The sequence below is a fragment of the Chroicocephalus ridibundus genome, chromosome 9 (genome assembly GCF_963924245.1).
Source record: "Chroicocephalus ridibundus chromosome 9, bChrRid1.1, whole genome shotgun sequence".
NCBI classification, from domain to species: Eukaryota; Metazoa; Chordata; class Aves; order Charadriiformes; family Laridae; genus Chroicocephalus; species Chroicocephalus ridibundus.
In genome coordinates this window covers 40,550,225-40,574,965 of record NC_086292.1, presented here as the reverse complement: position 1 = coordinate 40,574,965, position 24,741 = coordinate 40,550,225, and the positions used below count along the sequence as shown (strand labels likewise).

The following is a 24,741-nucleotide window of genomic DNA, read 5'->3' as shown; positions in this document are numbered from 1 at the left end:
GTTCTCAGCCATAGAGCTGAATGGGAGTGGATGTGGGCTGCCATAAAGCTGGATATAACCTTTTTTTTGTGCAGTGAATGGTTTTTGCGCGAGCTGTGAAACAAAAAATAATAAATTGACATTTGCCTGATATTCTTTCTTCATAGGTATCCATCCAGAGAATTAAAAATCCTGAAGAATGGCTCTACCTACCTCCAAGTATCTAGGCGAAAACTTCATTCTTCTTCTGTTTGTAATCTCTTCTGTAAGCACAGGTAAGTTTTCCTGCCATGGGGAAAAAGGGCCTTGTTCGTAGCGCTATTTTTAAATAAAGACATTGCTGGTTTAGATTGAGCAGCTTTTCACTCTTGTTCATATAAGAAGAATCAAGGACAGAGTGCAAAAACTCAGGAGAAAAGCCATCTTCTGGTGTGCCGATAGCCCAATTGCGGGCAGCTGGAGAGGCAAAGGCTGAAATTTCTGAGCAGGTGAAAGTACCCTCAGGAATCCCTCAGACTCTGCCACGCGTTCTTAAAACAAACCCAGATTCAACAAACTGCCGCAAAAGAAATAACAAAAGAAACCTCAGGTCCTCATAGCCGTGGCTGTGGGAGACGAAGTCGAGCCTTTTGTTGCATTTCCCAAGCCCAGATGTGGAGAGCGCAAAGCTCTGGGGTGGGACATCCCTGCCCCTTGGGTTTTGTCTCTTCCAAGCAGCCCTTTTCCTACGTGGTTAGGGAAAGGGGAAAAGGGAAGCTGGATATGCTCTAAATAGAGCTAATTTGAGCATTAGTATTTGTTTAAAACAAAGAGACTGTATGTCTTGCCCCAAATGCTGCTGCAACATTTAATTGCCGTGCTCAGGTCCTTTTGGTCAAGAAACGAAACATTCATTTAATTCCTTGTGCTGGGTAGAAGTTGCACTCCGATTTAAAAAATGACAATGAGAGTAATAGTCCAAGCTGGCAAGGTAGCTGGACCAGCTGGCGGAAGATGCTCAGCCCTCCGGTGTCCTTGGCGCAGCGGATGCGGGTGCTGTGCACGGCTCCTACTCCCTGCTACAAATTGGTTAATGAAACTGGGAATTTGGGTCCTTTGTTCTGGATTGTGTTGGCTTTTGCTGATTGTCATCCCAATCATCAGCGTAAATTCCCCTTGATTTCCCCGTAGGCTTCACGGTCTACCTCTCTGTTTCCAAATAATGAATTTTGGGGGCACAAGTCATCTTTTGAGACTGCAGGAAGCTCTTTTGGACACTAGCACAGCCAAGTAAATGGAAAAATGAACCAAGCTTTTATCTTGTCCACTTAATCTAGCTGATAAATTATACCTCTACATTTGAATCAATTCTTTTGGTTTTATTTAGCTTCTCATTATGAGCAAATTTTTTATTATCCTTATTCCTATGGGAATAACAGCTCTTTTTTTTTTTTAAATTTGTTGTCTGTGTGTATTACAGTTATATTTGAACATCTATTTACAATGCAAGTCCCATTTCCTGCCTGAAGTATTTATCTTTTCCAACTCTTATTAATTCTGTGTGTCTTCTGGTAGGAACCCAGAAACTCCTTCTTATTTTCCTCAATTACTGTAAATCAGAAAAGGTGCCTCTGACATTACTGATATACTTCCAGTTTCCAGCTGGCACAAGTGGTATCAAAATCAGGTCCTGGATGTTTACCAGTATTTGCCTTGCTACCTGGTAGATTATTAGCCCTGTCTGATTTGATCACTTCGTGTATATGGAAAAAGTTTGCAGAGAGCCAAGGCCTGTGCTGCCCAACATGAAATATCCCCTGCTTACCTTGACTAGCTGGTATTTAATGGGTCTCTGGAGACTTTAAGGCAGTGGCTGGACCAATTCTATTGTTTTCTTAAGACATGAAACTGGTGGAGGTATCTGAGAGGCAACTGAATGCAGACAACGTGTTTTGTGTCTATTGCTGGGGAATTGCAGGCGTCCCTCAAGTTTCACAGTGGCAGCACACAACAGCTCGCTGTCACCTACACCAGCACCGGGACACGTTTCCTTGCATGGATTCACATTGTTGTTCTTTCCATTAACTGAATGCATTAGTATCTGTGGGGCAAAACCCACCCAACTCCACCATAGTAAGTGCCAGAGACATAACCCTGCTGAAGTCAAGGTGTTTATCCCATGCCTATTATCATTGATTTGTGGGTCCCGTCGTTTTCCTGCGGTGTTTTTGTTTTAAAGGATACAAACTGGAGAGCTGGTGAGAACTCCCAAGCCTTTCTGATGGCAAAGGTCTCATTGTTCAAGCCCCCACTGACCTCAGCTTCCTAGGATTAGAAAGGTTTCTACCCTCAGAAAATATGCATCACACATGGGAGTCTCGACTGGCAGTTCTGTTGATTAGAGTAAGATGTGAGGCTCGCATAGCGAGTGAGATTATATCACGGAAATATTTTATCTTAAGTAAATACTTATAACATGAGTCTCTTGGATTTGGTGTGAGAGCCGTTTAGACTAACACGTCATGGCAGCCTGTAATCAAATGTGTGTGTAGAGACTGGTGATGTGTGAACCCAAAGCGAACGAATCCTTATTGCTTCTGCCTGGAAAAGCTCACCAACCCAGAGTCTCTCTCTTGTGAGATTCCTGTTGCTCCCTCTTACTGGGTGGACTGGCAGTTCCTGGGCGCTTGGTGCTTTTGCGTTAGTTAGAGCACTTTTACTTCCCATCTACATTGAAGACTCAGTATGCAAACATATTTTAACATCTTTACATTAAACAAAGCTTTCCAAACCTCGACGGTATTTTGGGGGCATTTTTAAAGATAGTCATTGTTTTATCCTTTCATCAACATCTTCCCTGGGCTTGTGAAAGGCTTTGTGTCTGGATGGCATGAACAGAGCTGAATGTTGCTGCAGGAAGGGCTCAGTTACAGACTATTCTCAGTCGTTTGCTGGAAACTGCCTCCCTCGCAAGGCTCCTTTGCACCGGGTAGTGGGTTTTTCCATGCTTCCAGAAAACCATACAGCTTAAGCTGTTGTTTCTTTTCTTTTGGTCGTGGCCCACATATACTCTGCTGCACTGAGATATTGCTGTGTCCCAGGGAGTCAGCAAAGGGGGGTACCAAGAACGATACCTTAAAGATGCCCAGATATGGAGCTTTCTGCCTTGCACCGAACAAACAGTAATTGCCTTCACTCTCTGTCTCTACCCAGCAGAAGGAGCTGTGACATGTCCTGATAAGGATCCTGAGCTAGAAATCTGGAACCCAGGTCACAGTGAAGACAACCGCGTAGAAATCCGTAATGGCAGGAAGCTCCTTCTCTCCTCTTCTGCGACTGTTCACTCCATACACATCACTGAGGGAGGTAAAATCTGCTGGTGGCAAGGCTGGCTGAAGTGTGCTTTCCACTGTGGCTATTTAAATCACTCTGTCTCAGGCTGGGAGACCTTCCTGCTTCTTGCTGAGAACTGGGTGGATACTGGACAAACCCAGCTTTAATTTGGTGCGAGGGTGGGTGGTAGCTGAGATGCTATCAGTCCCTTAGACGTTATAATCAACCTATTCACTGTCCCTTCTGGACAATTTACAAAAGTACCTCAGTATACTCATTAGTTCTATTTCTGCAATTTCCTTCAAAAACATTTTTTTACTAAATTGTTGTCCCGATAACATCGTACTGCAATAGTTGTGTTCTTGGGGTCTCAGGACAGGGCAGATACGTATGTGCCTCTTTGTCTCTAAGGACAGAGTCATAGTGTTGCTGGTGACTGTAGCATGAATAGCCTTTATTCATCTTAACTCTGAATTTTGGTCTCAGTTTTGAATGAGTCCTCTCTCCCACAAATCTTAATTGCATTCTTCAAGAATTGGACTGAACAAAAAACATGTAAAGTCTTCAGGATTTGTATTGAGAGCTGTTTTGGGGAGGATGGGCAGATTTCAAAAATCGAGATGAGAGACCAGCACTGGGTTAGCACAACGGTATCACAACCTCTGATGAGCCGCTGTGTGTTAAAGCAAATGCCATAACCTTTTCTACTTAGGAAAACTGGTCATTAAAGACGACGTGCAGCCCATCGTTTTGCGTACTAGACATATACTCATTGAAAATGACGGAGAGTTACATATCGGCAGTGAGATGTGCCCTTACCAAAGCAATGTGGTTATCATCTTATATGGGCGGTACGTATGCACGATAAAATACTATCTTAGAACTTCCTAGGATTTCTCTTCCACATCAGAGAATGAAATGTTCCTTAAAATTATATTTTCTCAGGTATACTTATCATCTGTGGTCCGTGGAAAGTTCAGTAGCTTCTTAAACAACTCAAATACCCTGTGAAAAATTGATGCAGTTTTGGTTCTGGTTTCAAATACTACTGGCAGAGGAACATTGGGGTATTTGGGCATGCCAGAAAATCAGCATGCACCTTGCCACCACTCAAACTGATTTTCCAGAATAGGCTTAAATCCCAAAGAGTTATTTTATTCTGAAAATTGTCCCTAAACATCCTTTTTTCATGAAGGTGATGAGCCAAAGGATAATACATGTATGTCTTGCAGATTGCTACAGGATCTCTTAGATTTCCAAGGATGTTAAACTCATATTATTAACCACTCGACCTCCTAGCTCCTGGCTAGGGTCCTAGCTTCCTCCAGAGTTCAAAAGCACAAACACGTTCAGTCTGGGCTTCAGGCCTCTTCTAACCTGGATATAATGAATATAACATATATAACCTAAGTTCCAGATTGCTGCTGGTCTTCAGTAGTTGCTACTATTATTTAAAATAATTTGTTTTCTGTACAACGTGAGCAGTTGCTGATTCTTGGAGTATTTGGAAGAAATACACTGCAAATCATGACACTTCTTTCTCTGGGCCATAGCGGAACAAGGGGAGAGGCTCATTGACTGTCAGATACAAACCCAAAACTTGTTCCTTTCCTCTCTTCCTGCTGCAGAGCGGATGACGGCAGCCAGCCGAATCCCTACTTTGGGCAGAAGTATCTAGGAGTAAGTAAGGGTGGCACTCTTGAGATCCATGGAAAGAAAAAACTGTCCTGGACTTTCTTAAACAAAACTCTTCATCCTGGTGGCATGGAAGAAGGTGGATACTACTTTGAAAGGAGCTGGGGCCATCGGGGTGTCATTGTCCATGTTATTGACCCAAAGACGGGGGCAGTTGTCCATTCAGATCGGTGAGTGACTTTTCAGCTGTCTAGATGGGAGGAGCTTTGGGGACGGGCTGGGGACAGTATCACAGCAAGCTCAGAATCACGCATTTTAGCATCTTGTTCAACTGTGTGTTATTGCATATATATACAATTCTTTCTAGATCAGTAGCCTCCAAAACCGAAGAGTGAGTAGTCTTACTACCTTGCTATTCTGTCAACTAGAGTTTAATCAACGTGGCTTAACAGAAACCCCTAATATACCCTGCTAGACAAGTGCTTTTGCAACGGGGTAATATCATTACTGTAAACAATACAAAAGACTGATTTCTTTATAGCACTTGCTTTTCAGAACATAAAGCTGCAATGCTCACTGAAGTAAACCTTTTTGGGTGGTTTTATCACTTTAGGTTTGATACCTACAGAGCAAAAGAGGAAAGCATACGTCTTGCCCAGTATTTGGGCAGAGTTGCGAATGGCATGATCCTGTCGGTTGCAGTGAACGATGAAGGATCTAGAAACTTGGACGACTCGGCCAGGAAAGCAATGACCAAACTGGGCAGCAAGCATTTCCTCCACCTTGGGTTTAGGTATGTGCCAGTCCTGCCAGTTCTCCCAGCACAGAGCCTTTATTATGTTCCTGAGATGTCCAAATAATTCCACTCTCTCAAAGGCACAAAGTTCTTTCACATGGCGGGGGGGGGGGGAAGAAAAAAGAGGGAAACTTCTCAATGTGAAGTTTTAGCAGTTAATTTAGATACTTTAAGATGCACTCAGTGTCTATATTGGATATTTTTACTAGCAGATTGAGGGATAGCGTATGATTCACGTTAAAAAAGATGTTTTTCCAAGACATTGTTCCCACGAGTCACTTATTCCAATTTATTTTCAAGCCATCCCCCAAAGATTTAAGAAGCATTTCTACATACACACAGTGTATTGTAGGGGCTGAACGTTAAGGAGGGTAGAATAATAGCCATGTCACCCTCACTAAATAAATATAGACACATATACATCGTATTCTTCAGCTTGTCCAATACATATCTGGGGACATGTGCAGCACAGAAATCTAGCATGCATGAATTTATGCTGTGGACTGTAAATAATTCTGTGGCCAATACAGTGTCTATTTTGGCACACACACTGTTGAGAATACTTGCTATTTACCCGACCGTAGCCATTATATTTTTGTGTGTTTATCTGTATTTATGTAGGCTTTTTTTTTTTTTTTTAAGAGGCACTAAGAGGGTCACTGCAGAACATGAAAAAAAAATAAAATTCTGCCTTGTAGGGAGAAGTGATTCAATACAGCAAGTCTGTGGGAACAGACAAGTGTCAGCTGGGAACATGCAGATGGAGTAAGATTGGGTGCGGTTGATGAAGAGGTTGTGTCAAATATTACAGGGACTCCTGTGCACCAGATAATGCATTTCAAACAATCAACAATGGTTGCAGAAATAGTCTCCCAAGCCAGGCTATCTCCATCAGTGCAATGCTTGCTCTCAAATACCCAGAACCCATATTAAAGCCCAATAGCCTGCTGGGATTCTTGTCAAAGACTGAAATTAGGGAAACAGAAAAAGATTTTTGAACATTATACTTTTTTTTCCCAACTGTGCAACGAGAAGAAAATGATGGGTTTCGCATATGTTTATAAAAGTAAATTGCACTTGATGTTTTTAGGCTGCTGTGGTGTTTAAATGCTAGTTTATCGCTTCTTTGCCATAAATGCTTATAATGGAAATACCATAGAAATTCATCCATGCAAGCTAACCCTTGCCATGCTATTATCCGAAATACCGCAATATTTCCTTATATAAATAACAGGGATGTTGTGGGTACCAAAATGTGGTAGTAGTTGGTAAATATCTTCTACCCCTGGCACAGTGCTATGCGGAAAAATACCTGCATCTTGGTGCATTCCTCAAAAGATTATGTTTTCAGGAGCATTCTCATTGTTTAAGTTCATCAACTTTAAAACCCCCACCATTGTCAGGATGGCAGCTGGATGCAAATTTACAAAGGCAGTTAGATGGCAAAGTGGAAGACAGGCAACTTCGTCAGATGTAGCCAAGCTCTTCACCTTACACAAACTGAGCTTCTACTTCACTTTAGTGTAGCAAGATTTCGACACGTTAGTTTATGTTTCAGACGCATCTATAACTATGAATAAGGATGTTTGTACCTGACAGATGCTTTTCAGAAATTTTTGGAAGATCTTAAAAAAAAACCTGTTGGGGATGAGAAAATTACACATATATGTACGTACTTTAACCCATTTGGCACAGGGAGGCTCTGACAGAGGAGAGTGGATGTATTTTTCTTTCTAGCATGCCCACGTACACGCTCTCGCCGCTCCCTGCCTGGCACCCAGGGTTTGCTGGCCAGTCCTGCGAATCCTGGTTGTCAGATCTTCCCAGCTCCCTGCTGGTGGCTGGGGCTGACCATGGCATCACTGAGACAACCACGGTGTAAGCCCCAGGTGGTAATTTGGCTGCGGAAATTTCTATTTCCCATTTTGTGAGCGTGCCACTTGAGTCAGGCTATTCAGCCGTAGACTGGCTTGTTTTCTGACTGGGGGGTGTGTGGGGGGGTTATGGACAAATTCCCATCTCTCTCCAGTCGCTCCATATTCAGCCAGATTCTAAAGTTGTGCAACTCCCCCTCTTGCTGTAGAAGAGCCAATGAGCAATGCTGATTTATCCAAAAATGTTTCCGTGCTCCTGGCGTCTCTTTCAGTTGCCTATTTGCTGAGTCCAGAACATTAGGAATGAAAGGAAAATCTTGCATTCCTCCTCTATTGTAGTCCTTTCAAAAAGTGAGTTTGCTCTTTCAAGCATGAGCTTTTTTTTTCCCCCCCTTCTACTAATAAATTAAAAGAAAGCCTTTCAGCACTTGATGACAAAGTTGTTCTCTTTGGAATCCCACCCAAAGATCACTGGTTTGTCTCTGGATTTACCGGTCCCTTCATTTCGTATAGCCCAAACAGATCGCATGTGTCCTTATGTGTTAGGGTTGAATGACTTCAAAACTATTTTTAGTGATAAAATAACTGGGAGAAACAAGTATTTTAACATATGAAATCAGGCCAAACCTTGAGTTGCAGAACTAGATAGCTTCTTATTCTTTAGATTATTTTCCAGATTATTTTGGGGCCACCATCTTTTTTGTCATTTGTTTCAAATTTGATGACCAAAATAATAATAATAACAATAACAATAAATAAAAAAAAAAGTATTTTGCCTGCTGAGTGATAACGCATCCTTCCTGCCCCCATCCCCCTTCTCCCCCTGGATGGAGATCACAGCCCGGCAGTGCCTTCGGCAGTTGGCGCACAGGCAAGTTTTCCAGCAGGAGCATCTGGCTCGCTGGCAGGCTCCCGAGGCGGTTGAGCTGGCAGCTCCTGCTGAGCCTGTCCTACGCTGGGGCTGAGGACACGCCGCTGGAACTGCCTCCCCTTGAGGAGCCGTGTCCGGTGCGTGCGTGGGACCTCAGCACGGCATGGGGTGCACCAGTGCTCCCCAGAGCCTGCTCCCGCCGACCCCAAAGCCCAGGGCAAAGCCCAGCTCACGCCAGTGGTGATTTGTGCGTGTTTTAGTGGGTATCTGCCAATGTCTGTCCATGTTCTCTTCTGAAGTCCCAGAGGGGTTTATAACTTCGCTTATGCCAGCAGACGATAAATGTAAGGTGACCTGCAAGACTCAAGGGTGAATCTTGATACAATTGAAATCCCTGGGTATTTATACCTATAGAGACATGATTTAATCTGTGGGACTGTTTGCTAAATTCAGGGTAAGGGTGACAGTATCCCTACAACGCTAAAAGCATATTTGTTATTCTGTTAGTCATTAAGAGCAGATATGCCTGAACTACTTCTGTTTCGAAGATAAAACTCCGTCCTGACCCTAACTAATTGGGTTCACCTCCAAGGCTGGAAGGCTCTTTAGTCCCTGTCTCCATTGCTTACTCATCCATGTGGTCATTCTCTGGTGTTGCTGATGGCTATTGAACCTACCCAACCAATAACAATCAGCCGGTAATGAACTTACTTCTGACATAGGATCAGATTTGAACAGACAATTCAGGCTCATAAAACTTTATCCCTGTCCAATGTTCAAAATGAGGAAACTAGATATCCAGAGGCTATCTAGGTATTTTTTATTGCCCTTTGCCAGCCAGTCTGTCTATTAGGAATTCTCATGGGTCATTCCAAAGACAATTGTGATATACAAGGTTTCAGCGTGAGCTAAATTTATTTAAGCAGAAGTGGCCTCTCTTCATATTCTTTAGTGTGCGCACACACACACGCACGCACACAAAAAAGATTTCAGGCTCCCCAAGGAATTGTCAGTGTCCCTTGGGTCTGTCACACACAGCCTCTTTAAACACTCATTTAAAAGAGAAACACACTTGTTATAGGAGTGTATTAAGCAGGGGTTTGTCTTCGAACTTCCTTCTCTTTTGATATATTCACTGAAGAAATACAGTGTTGAGATATTTTAAAAATTGACTAAGATGCCTTTCACATTAATCAGACTGTTTTGAATAGGATGCCCCTGAGAAATGCAAGAACATTGTGCTATAAAAAAATATGCACCTCAGACATGGCATAACTTGATAATTTCTCATTTTCATTTTCCAGGCACCCATGGAGTTTTATTACCGTTAAAGGAAATCCCTCCTCTTCTGTTGAAGACCACGTTGAATATCAAGGTAATTCATGCACAAAATGCTGGCTTGACCTTATCTCTGGAAGTTATTGGAGTTATGGCTGAGATTAATTTGGTCAATGGTGTTTTCACTTGACACTGCATTACATCGAAGCTGTGAGCAACTGATGGTCGGACGTATTTAATTGAATGCTCTCTGTATATATTGCTTCCTCCCATTAATGCAGCTGAGTGGGGTATAACCTGGGTTATCCAAACCCTGAGATAAAAGGTGTGATCCTGCACCAGTGCAAATCCACGTAACTCTGTTGAGCTTGGACTCTGCCTCCCTGACACAAAACTATGGAACAAACCCAGTTCACACCAGCTGAAAATTTAATCAGTGGATCTTGCATTGGTAACCTCAAATACTCCTGCAAAACCATATTCTTGCAAGCTGAAGACTTCTGAGGCTATGTCTTTTCATGACATTTTCAAGAGTAGCTAACTACATGGATTGCTACAACACCAAATAAAAATAGCAATATATTACAAATACCTTTTTTTTTTCATCCTCTCTTTGTTTTTGAAGATTTTTCCTCCTGCTTACCCAAGCAGTTATAAAAGTGTCTGAAGCCTCATTCCAAGATCAGTAAATTTTTCTGGAAGATGTGTGAGGCCAATTCTGGATAATGTAGCCAAAATATGCACACACACACGTGGACCATCACCTTTTCAGTTCCGACTGTTACCAACTGCGTTCAGTGATTTTACCGATGTTTGCTTTTTACAGGTCACAAAGGGTCAGCTGTGGCCAAAGTATTCAAACTATTCAAAGCTGAGAACGGAGAACATTTTAACGTCTCTTCAACTAGTGAGTGGGTTCAAGGTAAGAGGTCTATGTGCCATTTAACTCGGTGGTAGACAGTTGACAAATAGGGTGAATCATCCTTTTTATTGCAATACTTTTCCATTTGGGAAGAGTGGACTTGCTAGCTGCTATTTACACCACCGCTAACCTAAGTGAAGAACACGCACAGATTCTTTCCCCAATTGTCTCCAGGACTCTCTGAATAACTGGGATCCTTTTTCCTTTACTGCACTGGGTATGAAATTCCATCTCTTATGATCTAAGAGATCACACGCAACCTCGTACTGCTTTTGACTGCATAGTCATCATGTCCATGTTTCAGACAACATACAGTAACTGGTCGTAATTTGATCCGAAGATCAGAAAAGGCAGCTAAGGAGGACACAGATCCAAAATCCATACCTATTAATAATGCTCATACTGCATACTCCAATTATGTAGCTTTTAATAACCCCACTCTCCCTTGGCTGGTTACACTTCACAGCATCATTAAAAGCGGCTGACAGACTGGCAGGAAGAGGCAGGAATCAGATCATCAGTGAAGAAACTTGTGAATGATATCTGAGATCACATTATGCTTCATGCATTTTTGCTGCATTCATTAAGCTTGACTTTCAAATGACTTTTCTTGTTTGCACTTGTTCCCCAGATGTAGAATGGACGGAGTGGTTTCAGAAGCCTGATAAAGCAAGATCTAAGGACATGGAGAAGCTTTCTGACTTCAAAGCTGCTCATCCTGATAAAATCTGTAGGCAACCCATTGACATCCAGGTAGGCTAGCTGACCACTCGCTTTAGAGGGGCGAGTCCTCTTTGGACTGACACTGAACCCCAAAATAATTGTGTTTGTCCGTAATTTTTGTTTCTAAATAGAAGACACCCATCATTTTACCGCTCTAATACATAACCGAGAAGATCTGGTATCTATTCTTGTATCATTCTGGGACAAAAGTTTATCGAATTGAGCTCCTTTTAGTAAATCCTGGCTTCTGGCATGAAAAGGAGTACAGATGGGATCATGGACAGCACAGATGCTATCATGAAATATGTGGCTCCCTGATGGAAGATTAAAAGGAAAAAACACACGAAAACTTCAAAGTTTTTAAATGGTCCTGGAACGGACCCTACCTAAAAAATTAATCACAAAAAGTAATGAGATGGTAAAGCTACCAGCTGTAGCAGATTGGAAAAAATATTGGTGAGCTTGCAGCTATTTCTTGGAGTTAATTGTTTTTTCTCTGTCGAAAGAAATTCGAATTATGTTTGGGGCTAAACATTGTAATTACACCATCAGGCCAGCATGCTGAGGAGAAATCATATAGCTTTTCTGAGACTGAAAAAGCCTCTTTAAGGACACAAAAAAAAAGAAAAAGCAAAAACCAAGGGTTTTTTTTTGCGGACGTTCACCATATACTTTATATGCCTACCTGGTAAAACAACCAGAGCAGAAGCACTGCCTAGCGAAAGAGGATAAAATACTTCATACCTGTGGGGGGCTGAACCTAAGGTTCCTGCGTACTCTGAACCAGTGGAGTTGTCCTTATTCACAAGAATGCGGCTATTGAAGCAAACGGGAATGCTGACAGTATGAGCGAAAGTTTCCAGGGCTAGATGTTATAAAGAATCTCCTCTTGGACTGACAGGAAAAAACTGCCCTATAATTTTCTGCCAGGTCTTAGCAAATCCACATTCATTTCTGCTTCCATATACGTATATTAGAAGTGACAAGCTAGTTCAAAACAGGGGTCAGATGTTTGTTATGATCCAGCACGCGTACTAAAAGAGCACACGTATTAAAAGAGAAACAAGAAAGATATTCTTCTGTTCAAGAAAACAAACCTCTTTTCCTCTTCTATTAAATGACAGTTACTTTTTCTTTTTTTTTCCACGTATAATAAAAGCGAGACAGCATTTTTCAGTTTATCCTGCAGATCTTAGGGCAAATCCTCAGGTAGCGTAATCTGGTGCTGCTCACTGCTTTCATAAAGTTACACTGATTTATAGCAGCTGGCCTGCTCCAGCTATGCTACACACAAGAAAAATGGAAGATATGATGATAATAACCAAAGCGCAGCACAGCCAGAGGCACATTCCTTCAGCTGACGGTGCTAATCCTATACGTGGCAGCGGGGCGTATGCATTAATAAGGAAGCTCTGCATTAATAAGGAAGGTGCGCGTGACTGAGAGAATCAGGAGCAGACCCGTCATTGAGAGCTGGCACATCTCCCGGTGCCTTGGTAAAACGCACGTGGTGTTTGGATTGCCCAATGCAGCGCATCGCATTTTTGTGAAAGAGAATTGTAAGCTATAGAGCTGGCCTGTGAGATGTAACATGACCCTGAGGGGTGACATTGCCCCGGCAGGAACACAGGAGAGGCTACACGTCGCACTGCTTCTTGGTATGATACAGCCTTTTTTCTCAAGGCATCCCTACAGGCTGGTACTTGTACGTGAGAAAAGGCCACCTCTTCTTGTTCCTTTTGGAGCAACGGGTACTGGAGCAGCTTTGGTTTTTTCTTAGAGAGACACGGATCCATGCAAAGAAGAAATAAGACTCCCACCTCTTTCTTCTGCAAGGTTCGGACATAGCCTAGCCATGAGCAATACAATGAGTGCAGTGAGGAGGCTTGAAACCACGAGTTCGTTTGGGTACACGCATCTGTATTCGGTGTTTTCATCTGCCCTCAAACCTACTGCAGGAGAAAATCTAGGGCACCAAGGCAGATGTTAGAGGAGCTCTGAATACTCCTCTCAAAAAAGCACATGGTCTTAATATAGATACTGGAGAAATGCATGTACCTAGCAATAATCTGTGCAGCTTGTGGATAAAATAGCTGTGTCTGAGCACCAGCTGGAGTGCTGGCTGGACAGTACACATAACAGCCTCCCTGTTTCATTATACAACTGTTGTGCAGCTCCCAAAACAAAGCAGAAGCCTCTTCTGATGGCATTGATGAATATCTTCACCTGAAGGTATCACCTGTTTATGTTTCTATTCTCATTCCAGGCAATGACGCTCGATGGAGCTAATTTAACAACGGAGGTTTTCTACAAGAGTGGCCACGATTACAGGTTTCTGTGCCACGGCAAGGACCAGACGGGCGAGGGCTGCCAGAACTACAGAGTACGGTTCCTCTGCGGCAGATCTGGTACGTGCCCCACGTTTGAAAGCCGGACCAGGGAAAAGCAGACATACTGTCTTCCAATGACTGGTTCTTGTTCGGTGTAAGAACAACTTGAGTAATTCCCCAAGCTAAAACTTCAGCTGGGCTATTGACACAAACACAGATAAAACAGCTGAAGATTTATCTCCGGAAAAATTCCTGAGCGCTAACAGACGCAACAGGGTGGTGGCTCAAAAACCCAGCAAGGCTATGGCAAATACTTGGCAAGCCCCTTCCTGTAAATATCTTGTCTTTTGCTAAAGCATTTTGGGATGAGGTAGGATTAGTCAATCAGAGCGTGCGAAGACAACAGGTTTTGAAAGTAATACTTTGTTTCGTAGTTATTAATTCCAGCACCGTTGTGCCTAACCTGGTCATTAGACAGGTCATTAGGATTCTTTGGCTCACAGCTGGCGGGAAACGGAGGGTGGAAGACGGGTGTTTTGCTGGAAAAAACAGTCATTACGCTAAAGACCACTTGGCTGCTGTCAATAACAGTGCCCAGCGCCCGCAAGCGCTGCTGCTAAGTGGGTGTGGTGAAAATGAGCCACTAAGAGCTACATTTAAATTTAGTCCTGGGGTAGTGGAAAATCCACCTGCCTGCAACTGAAGGAAAACACTTTCTTGTTTGCTTGCTTTCCAAGCCAAAGCCAGTAAAAAGCATATTTGGAAGAGTTAACTATTTTTTGTTGCATGAGGAAATCATCATTTTTGGTGGAGTTCCAAGCAAAAAAAAAAAAAAAAAAAGAAAAAGAAAAAAGAGCCAGCATTTTCTGATAAGATTAACTGAATTCTCCACCCTTCCATTTTGGCTTTTCAGTGAAACCAAAGCTCACGGTAACCATTGACACCAATGTGAACAGCACGGTCCTGAATCTGGTGGATGACGTGAGCTCATGGAAACCCGGAGACAGGCTGGTGGTTGCAAGCACTGACTACTCCATGTACCAGGCGGAGGAGTTCCAAGTACTGCCCTGCACGGCCTGCAGACCCACCCAGGTCAAAGTAGCAGGTAAGGTGCTTCATCTTGTCATGCTGGTGGTGCAGTACCCGAATTCTGTCATTTGCATTGAGGTAACTCCATTAAGAATTGCAAAGGTTTGAAAGACGTCTGAATTTGATGGCTAGTTTTTAGATGCTTTTGGGAAACATACGCCTTTCGTGCTTGAAAGCCACCTAACTTGAGTCTGGTTCCTTTCCGCCTTCCCTTTTCATAGCTGACTCCAGTTTTTTGTACCCAAGCACACTAGTGAATGGATGTATTTATTTAAGAGAAACTGTATTTGAAATGTCCATTTTTACGTGACTGTATTTGAAAACGTATCACTTCCTAGAAAGCAGGAGATGAGCAGGGCTGATGTGAAGACTGAGCTAGGGCAGGAGCAGACCATGAGATTGTAAGGCTATGAAGTAATGTGCAGCTGGCTATCTTCCTACGGAAGTTATGTTTAACAAGAACTGTAATCTTGCATTTTAGAAATACTGTTTTGTACTACTGAAGCTACTGTTTCTCTTTTACTGTGTCTCTAGACAGCATTGCTTAGAGGTGATGTATTAACCAAACATTTCTGGCGTCAACGTGGCCAGCGGGTTGTCCTGAGCCACAGCTCTGGGAGAGACGGAGTCGGTGGGGTGCTGCCTGCGTTAGTCTGAGCAGCTTTGCAGAGCCACAGCGTTTTTCTCTTGAAGGTGACCGGAACAAATTGCTTTTGATGAAAAGAGATTGCAGACTAATGATCGTAAAGTGGCCTTCAGATACTAAGTCCGATTCAGTAGCATAACCGTGATGAAGCACAGACTATTACCGATATGAGCATACAAGTGAAATCCAGGGCGGGAGATTTCCATCTCCACTTGAGAGTGTGAAGTGGTCTTTTCCTTCTAGAACTAGATTTTGGCACGATGAAAAACAGAGCGTGGAAATACCACATGAACTGCCTCTTCTGTGACTAGATCAAGAGCTTTTAATTGCTATAATTTACAAAAGCAAAAGTTATTTTCCAAGATAAAAGTACGTAACAGCTGAGACCGTATTTCAAAGGCAGCATCTGCCTGGTGTCAAATCATCCATGTTAGGTTACCTTTTGCTTGTGCAGCGGCGATTGCTCTAGGCAGAGGTTTTGTCTGCATTTACAGTAAGATCTTTCTCAGTAACCATGAGAGCTCTTGGAACATCCAATGCACCAGGGAGTTTGCTCAGTTCTGTGAAATGAGCTACTTCGCCATTATCTTCCTTTGGCAACTGCCTCCCCACAAATCTCTAGCCATTCATTGTTGGATGGCCTGAAAGAGATGTTCATCAAGCCAAGAAAAATGTTATTCACAGTTTGAATGTATCATAGGCGTATGACTTAAAATGACTAGTAATTTCAAAGAAGACACATGTCCAAGTTGAGTATTTTTCTTGAGCAACTTTTGAGCTATTGGAAAAACTGTACCAGACTAGTGTGATACAAGTCACATCATGAAGATGATCTTGGAAGATTGTCAGTAAAAATAAAGATGACATAGGAATCTTTCTCTTAGGCTTCCCATAATCTAAAGGATCTCCGAAGTTCATGTAATTACATTTATCTTCTACAACAATGGCAGCTAAGTTAGTTTAAGGAAATTAATAAAGGATTAAAACCAACAAAAAAATTCATGTGAATTTCAAGTAAAGAAGCAGTGGAAACACTTGTTAAAGTAATTGTGCTCTTGGTCTCCGATTACTCTCTAGGAGAATTAGGACATTCCTTTTATTACCACAAATGACATGAACACCAGGGCCAAAGTCTGCCCTTACTTATATCCAGGCAACTCCATTGACGTCAATGGGATTTCACTGATTATATAAATCAAGGCAAAATCTGGTCCAGTAATAAAAATCACATCCAACTTTCTTGTAACAACAGCACATTCATTCTAGAAAATAAAATAATCTGCCTGATTCTAAGTTCAGTCTAGATGAAATAAAACCTGGGCAAGGCTGAGATCTCCCCTGTCTTTAGGAGGAGGTGCTTCTTGAGCTGCTCTATGCCCAGCCATGGTGTAACTTCATCCGTTTCCCTGCGCCGTGACATGCAATTAGCCAGAATAAGGAGCACTAATGAGCCAGGGGGTGGGTGCTCTCCATGCCTCCTCCACTCCATGATGCCTGTAGCCTGCACAGCTCTGCCGGTGCTCCCCTGGCCCTGCCAGGGGGGTGGCAGTACCACGGTGGTGGGTTCTGAGGTGTCCTCATCCCTGGAGGAGGTGAAAGCCACCACGCTGAGATCTTGGCTCGCACTGAAACCTGCCTGTGCACAGGCATGCGTGTATGAACCTCCCATGATCCAAACGTTGACTTTGATGAAACTTGTTGGGAATCAATTAATTGCCCCACCATTAAATAGGGCTTTATTTGTGCCAGCGGCTTAGACGCTGTGGCAAGCAGTGGGCTGGTGTCCAGCCTCAGCACAGGTGGGCGGCTCGTGCACAGCCTGCGCTCACGCGGCTGCATTCAGTTCTCGACTGCCTGCAGAAGACATTTGTGATAAAGGTCTGCCCGCCTTTCCCTATGTGACACAGTCAAGATTGCTTCGCTTCTTCTGAAAAAAAAGACTTCCGCACAGATGCATCTATATACAGCATCTCGGAGGGATATCACTTGTAGTAAGTGGAATGGCCTAATTTTCCTAAGAGCCTTAGCTTAGCAGCTGAAAACTCCAAAGGTCTGCCCTTTGAAAGACAAATGATAAAACCATTCCTACCCATGAGGGTTTATTTCCCTTTTTATCTTTTTTTTTTCCTTTCCTTTTTTTTTTTTTAAACAAAACCTAAATGTCATGTCTGAACTACTTAAGAGTCTCTTTGTTTAAAAAAAGGCAGAAAACCTCCGCTTTGTGGACAGACAATTTGGTGGGGCAGCCACTTGGCATACCCAGGTTTAATTATAATTGATGCTCTCATCGTTTAATAATATTTTAATAGACATGGTTTAGTGTATTGTGCCAAATAAGTCAAACTCATTAGTTAGCTCATGTCCTATTTATATTTGATACTTCCTGCTGAAAACTCATACTTGCTTTACTTGCTAGAAATGGATTGATTAGAGGCCGGTCTTTTCAAAACAGCTTAAGAGAGTTAATACTAAATTCCCATCAGGTTTTAGTAGGATTTAGTTGTCTGACTGTGGACTTCTGCAAATCTCAGTGTAGAAAGCGAGGGAGGGCATCCAGGTACTCATCATGTGCAGTCCTTTATTGGAGTGATTACACTAATGTCAAAACTGCTGCTCCCATGAGTAAGCGTGGTTTGTATGAGGACGCGGCTCTGCAGGTCCTGCTCCCCGTCAAACGGTCGCTCACTTAAATGGAACTTTTTTCTCCACTCGCCTCCTTTGTTTAACTTTTTTTTGCTTGTCATTTTTGTGCCTAGATTATTTTCTCTGTGGGAACAGATTAAAACCGTTTGATCTTCCAGCTTCACAAGGCCTGGGGAGGGACGACGGCAGAGGGCAGAGGGAGGGAGGAGGAAGGAAGGAAGGAAGGGTTGTGTTGTTACGATAGAACTGGATAGTAGGAAAGATCAAGTATTTTGTCTAGTTTCCCTGGGAAACAAGTCTTATCTGCATCTTGGTTGCTCTGTATGAAGTTACTACCAATGCTGATAAGTTTCACCACGGAACAAAAATGATGAAATGCTCTTTTTTGCTTCTCTGTGCTCTTGATGTAGTATGAAAAAGCTATTTGTGCCTGGCATAATTACTCCAATTATCCCAATTAGATTGGTGAATCCATGATTACAAGCATACATATCTTAAATCCTGCTTATTGGGTAGTAAATACGATAGAGATACGGAGTTTACTGTGATCTTGTTCATGCAGAGAACTTTGAATTAAAAATGTAAATCCTTAGTTGTCTAACAACTTCCCAGCCTGTCTCAACATTCACCTTGTGCTGTGAGGGTGGGAGAAGTCAGTTCACTGTCAAAATTCAGATACTGTTAGAGATTTAGGAGGTTTCGTTCAGAAGTTGGCATCATTTTGTCTGGAACTTGATGGAAAGTCTTTTTTTAAGGCAACCCCGCTGCTTGAGGGCTGGGCAGGAAATGTCATGAAATGGCCCTTTCTAACAGTCTTTCAGAGCTCTTTCTTCTACCTTTGGGCATTGCCTAGAAGCAGAGTTGGAAGAAACGTGCGCAATTCTACATAGTGGTTCGGAAGGGTTGAGTTTAAGCCTGATTTAAGAAAGGATTTGACCTGCTTGTCCACCAGACCTGCCTAATCTTCCCATCCCAGCTGCAAGAACTTGTATGTCAGGATAAGGAGAGGAAAAACTGGAAGGCCAGTGGCGTAAAACCTAGCATTTACAGAAGTGTGTTGGTAGATTGCTGAGTAGCTGCTGCAGAAAGGTGGGAGGTGGGACAGGTGGGAGGGGGGGGAGGTGTGACAGGAGTGGGCTTAGGAAAGAGTGTGACACCGCCATTGGGGATAGAACACTAATAGACCTTGCAGAGACCTCTCAGTGCTCAGTTAAAGCCAGCGTGAGCAGATGCACTGCCCTCAGTCCACATCAATCTTCCTGGCGCACCTATCTGCAGCAGCAAGGTCCACTCATTTCAGCCTTGAAACCAAACAGCTACAGAGGCTTTGATCCAACACAGCATTTAAGCATACACTTAATAATATCCACCTGAACTCAAGGCTCTTCACACTCCTACAATGGAGGGTGTATTTCCAGCCTTTGCGGGACACCGTGCAGGATCTTGAAGGAGAAAAGGGGTTAAGGGCTATAATAGGATGAGTTACCCAGCAGGAAACTCTCTCAAGAAGGCTTAGTTAGCTCTGAACTCCTTGTAAAGTTGCATCCTTTCTGCTCTATGTCTTTTTTACTGGAAACTTAATTTTCCACGTAAAAGTTGTGAATTTGAGCAACATTTGTTCGTTAAGACATCAGGTTGTACTGCGTGACTCAAGAAGCCGGTCAGCTCACCCAAACCGTGCTGGGTTGCGCTACAGGCTTGCGGCTTAGGGATGCAATAGCAAAGCCCGTCAAGATCATTCAGAATAATGAGGATTTGACAGGATCCCTGTGTGAACATTTGTTGGTTATTAAATATAAGCAATAGGGGCATTACCACCAGTGATGACAAATGTTTGGCAAAAATGCGAAATCTGACAGAGGTCTGGGCTGGCATCTACAATGAGTTGCACTGATTTTAAAGATGCCCTGAAGGATTCACTGTCACTGGATTACATGGTTTGAACAGACAAGTTTGTATTTAATGTTTCTTTAAAAACGCTTGTTTAGGAAATGTTAAAAGACCATGAGAGAGAAGGTCTTAGCCTTAGAGAGCCTAAAGGAGAACAAAAGCCTCTTTAGAGAAAAAAAAAAAATAATCCAGGAGCATCTTAGCTCCACTTTATCTTCACCAAACCCAGACCGTCTAGTGCCTGTTTCACTTCTGAAAGGGAGATTTAGCAGTTTGTGTCATTTAGAGCCAGGGCATTTATGAATGCATGAGTGTACCTGGGAGGGTTTTGAGAGACATCTGTGTAACTCGCCAGAGCCGAGCACCCTTCCACATCTGTAGCAGCTGAAATAGTTTTAAAATTCCACCCTTCCTAGGTTTGATAAGGCCTGAGACCCCAGGTTTTATGACTAGGTTCAGTTATGGCAGGTTTTCCTGGAGCTTTGTACAGTTTGGAGAGACTGTGCTTTGAATTGCTGTGTTGACATAAGCGTGCCCTTGATTAGTGGATCACCTATGTTTATCTAAATGCATACTTTCTTTTAATAATTACCTTGTCCTTACCACCAACTGGTGACTTTAATAGTCACTGTCTTGAGTAATAAGCATGGAAATGTGCTCATATTTTGCTGAATCAAGACTTCTACCAGGCAAGCCCACACATTAGTGAAGTTGTTCCCTGTGGATTTACATTTTGCTAACAAGAGGCACCGGTATGACAAATAGAGCAGCAAACCCAGGGCGTTTTTCCTAGTCCATCACACAGGCCTGTTGTGGGAAGACGTAATGCGTGTCACTGCAAGGCTTTGTTTGGTTGAGATTATAACATGGCACAAACCTGGCTTTCTGGCGAGGCAACGTCTATCCGTGAGGGATGCAGGAAGAATGAGCCCAAAGGAGGAGATGTTGAATCAGTGACCCCTGGGCTTGTTAGTGGTTGGGCAATCACAGGCATCGGCTTTGATGCTGAAGCAGCAGACGCATTCCTCCTGCATTCAAAGCACGGTGTTGCCTTTTTAGTATCAAACCACTTCAGTGCCGGTTTGCAAACCCTTGGCTTGGGTTTGCCCATGGTCAGTGCCCAGGGTCTCAGATGCTGCGGCTGCTCCCTGGGAAGGCTCCACGTGCTGGCTGTGAGCAGCCTAACTTCAAATTTGCAGCTTCCGTCCCCGTGTGAACTCCCTGAACTTGCCATGGAGCTGCCTCTTTTGGTTTTTTTTTCATGGCCATCACTAAACATGCCCCAGCGGCTTCCTTCAAAGTGCCGCATGTCTATCATGGTGCTCCCGGCCCCGTGGGATGTGCCCAGTGCTGGGATGCTGGTTTCGAGCAGGCATTTACAGCACCTGGGGGCTCCCGTGCCAGGGTTTGTCTCCCGTGAGCCGCCTCAGGAGCACGGCCCCATTGCCACGGGGAGCTTGAATGTCTGGCTGCCTCAAGGAGAGATTTGGTTTTCAAAACTCTGTTAAAGGAGCTATTATTCAAAATCCACTTTTACGTTGGAAGGGAATTGCTTTCCATCTCTCCTTTTATCTCCAAACAAGTCAAGTCAGCAAAAGCACAAAGTGAAAAACATGCACCCAAGAAGTTATATTTAGAAACTGGTTAGTCCGTATTTAACATTCCTGTCAGTGCTTACACTATTTTGCATGTCTGGACTGGTGTTAAATTAAATTAAATACGTGCAAGCATGACATTTATTATTCTAGAGCTCAGCACATGAATAACAAAACTGCCTATCTAATTTCACTGCTACAAATCCTGGAGATGTGGCTTGAAATAGGATGTTCTTATGATTATCTGAACTCCTTCCTGCATTTCAGTAAATCAAGGAAAGGTCAGCTCCGGGGGAAACTGAAAAATAACAGCTTAGAAACAGTTTCATAATGAGAGGCTGTGTTGCTTAGCAGACTCCCCCAAGGGTCCAGCATAGAGTATCCTCGTGTGGGGGACACTCACTGCAGCGGCTTTTTAAATGTGTGTGAGTAAGGGAAGCGAAGCTGCTTTTTGGACGGACAGGGTCTTGTTTTTGGCCACACACCTGACGAGGCTCGCTGGCTTCAGAGCAGCAACCCAGGGAAGCCCAGGGTCTTTCTAGGGTGGCAATTGCAAACGTGGGCAAGGTGCAGACCCCTGGCCCCGCACAGCCCCTTGTTTCTGGGGCTGAGCATGGAGCTTGGAGGACCCTCATCTTCCCACCACAGCCCCAGGTAAAAGCATCCACCTGTCCTGCCATCACCACTCCTCTAGTTAACAGTGTATTTTCACATGATCACATTATTTTGAAGGCAGAGGTGCCAAGGCAGAGGGCAGGCGTAGCAGCATGGACACAGCAGTCTTGGAGCAAGGCGGAGCACTCACCCTTCCCAAATCCCAGTATTACCAGCGAACTACACTGCTCCCAGCTCCAGGAGAGAGAGGGAGGGAATAGTGTGTGCTTATCTTTGTTACAAAGTCAAATCATCGTGTTTTGGTTAAAAACAAGACTGTTTCCATGTTCAGAATCCTCCCCTCGGCTTGGCACCTCTGCTTAAGCATAAAGCACTTCGCAGCAATAGCCAGGCTTCAGGCTTGCCATTTGTTTCTAATTACTGCTTTGAACGATTCCATTGAAATTAAATACATGCAAGTGTAGCATTCCTTAAAGCTCAGTGTTTACTTAAAGAGTTTATTACTTATTTTTACTGGAATAATACAGAATGTAGTCAGTAAGATGAACCTTTTCCCAACTGCATTCTCTGCAGAAAGCCGCGGAAGGAAGGAGGGAGCATGAATATGTTTGAATGAAATTACAGCAAAGAGATTATTTTGCTTTCTAGACATCCGCACTGCCTGGACTTCACCCCTTTCTGGTCAGGCCAGGGAAGGCTTTCGGTGCTTTTAACCCTTTATTGGAGCCAGGTGTGCATGTGGAGGAGATTATGAGCAACCTGTCTTGGCAAAAGGAGTTGTGGCATGAGGTAGAGGGAAGATCCTATCAACTCTGACTACAGCAGGGCAGAGGGAAGCCTTGAGAGCAAGTTGGAGACATGCGGGAGGATCTGAAATTGCAAGGTTTGGGAGGGCAGGCAGCGGGAGGTTTTGCAGCCCACGAGCTGGATGAGGGATTGCAATTGATCCAAGCCACAATTTCCACAAGGCTTTGTGCCCAGTCCTCTCCTTGCTTAGATTAACAGCCACAGCGTTAGCAGGATCAGACCGACGTTGGCCTGTGAGCAGTGCTGTAGGATCTGAGCAGCTCCCCATGCCTCGCTATAGGAAGTGCTGTGCTAACTTTGGGGATTTGGACTCCTCCGTAGCTACATCGTCATTTTTCTTTGTACTGGATGTTCATACATGGCTGATTGTTATCCAAAGTAAAAGGTTCTTGAGTGATCGCAGTTCCTTTTCAAGGTAGGAAATGTGTTTTGTCTAACAGACCGTCAGTTTAACTCCCTGGATAAATCAAGCAACCTTAAGAGCAAAAATCCCACTTCCTCTGTTACAAATATCTCAGCAAGACCTTGGGTGGTACCTGTGCTGCAGCCTTCCCTCCTTTGAGGAGTCGGCCAACAGTTTTTGCTGACTCAGTTACTGCTTTCATTATCAGGCCAACTCCACCGCAGGAAGCACAAGGGGAAACCAGCAGCATTGGCAGAGTAACCCTGAAACTGGATCTTGTTCTTTTAGGGAAAGCAGCATACCTCCACGTTGGGGAAGTCGTTGATGGCGTTGACATGCGGGCAGAAGTGGGGCTGCTGAGCCGCAACGTCGTGGTGATGGGCGAGATGGAGAGACAGTGCTATGAGTACAGCAGCAAGTTATGCTCCTTCTTTGATTTCGACACCTTTGGGGGACACATCAAGGTAGGGCTGGAGCCCTCTCCTTGCACTTGCCTTCACCCAGCCACACCTTCACATACCAAGGAAGCCAGGAAAGGAAAAAATCCCTCGTGTCAGCTGCTGAGCAAACAGCCTCTCCCCACAGTGCAGCACATCCACCCCACTGCTGCTGCCTGGCCCTTGGCTTTGAAGTGCATCTCACGTCCCTGCAGACGTTGCTCAGCCAGCCAGGCTGGTGCTCAGCCCAGCAGAGATACAGTCTCCACATCCCAATCCCAGTTTTCCCCAGATTCTGCTGGTGCTCAGCCCAGGGAGTTTGATTTGAGCCCAGCTCACTGAATCTCATGGAAAACATCAAATGCAAATGGTTTTCCTTCTAAAATTAAGTCAAATGTAGCCATGGCAGCAGCGGTGGGATCACAGAGCATCTATTGTCCCCTTAGCCACCACGACCCTCTTTCCCTTACCCTGCAGCCGTACACTCCCTTCCACAGAGGAAATCTCTCTGTCCCTGTGTTCCCCCTCCTTCTTTCCCTCAACAGTCTTTTGAGTTTCTTGACTGATGTTCTTTGTTCTTCAGATTGGTCTTGATTTTAAGGCTACCCATATTGAAGGTCTAGAATTGAAATATATGGGCCAGCAGACAATGGGACATTACCCAATTCACTTCCATATGGCTGGAGATGTGGATGAGAAAGGAGGCTACAACCCTCCAACGTACGTGAAGGATGTCTCCATCCACCATACCTTCTCCCGCTGTGTCACAGTCCATGGATCCAATGGTTTACTGGTAAGAAGCACCAATGTCTACCTTAGCGATCAAGGCACCAGTCAAAATATTTCCTCATAGCATGAATACAGGTCAATTATTGCAGGGTGATGTGTTTTATTGT

At 43.8% G+C, this 24,741-nt stretch overlaps 1 protein-coding gene across 3 annotated transcripts in view; it reads left to right on the top strand.

The window, feature by feature from the left end:
* The window catches only part of CEMIP (cell migration inducing hyaluronidase 1), a 118,851-nt gene that overhangs the window by 62,665 nt on the left and 31,445 nt on the right, over positions 1-24,741 (top strand). For 2 of the 3 annotated variants that reach the window (XM_063347432.1, XM_063347431.1), the window contains exons 2-13: positions 147-254; positions 3,172-3,324; positions 4,004-4,142; positions 4,920-5,156; positions 5,540-5,719; positions 9,772-9,842; positions 10,572-10,667; positions 11,299-11,420; positions 13,657-13,798; positions 14,634-14,825; positions 23,697-23,872; positions 24,429-24,638. In XM_063347432.1, the coding sequence (XP_063203502.1) occupies positions 179-254; positions 3,172-3,324; positions 4,004-4,142; positions 4,920-5,156; positions 5,540-5,719; positions 9,772-9,842; positions 10,572-10,667; positions 11,299-11,420; positions 13,657-13,798; positions 14,634-14,825; positions 23,697-23,872; positions 24,429-24,638 (1,794 nt within the window). In that variant the 5' untranslated portion in view covers positions 147-178. The remainder of the gene's footprint in view (positions 1-146; positions 255-3,171; positions 3,325-4,003; positions 4,143-4,919; positions 5,157-5,539; positions 5,720-9,771; positions 9,843-10,571; positions 10,668-11,298; positions 11,421-13,656; positions 13,799-14,633; positions 14,826-23,696; positions 23,873-24,428; positions 24,639-24,741) is intronic. The other variant, XM_063347434.1, reaches the window with a different exon arrangement.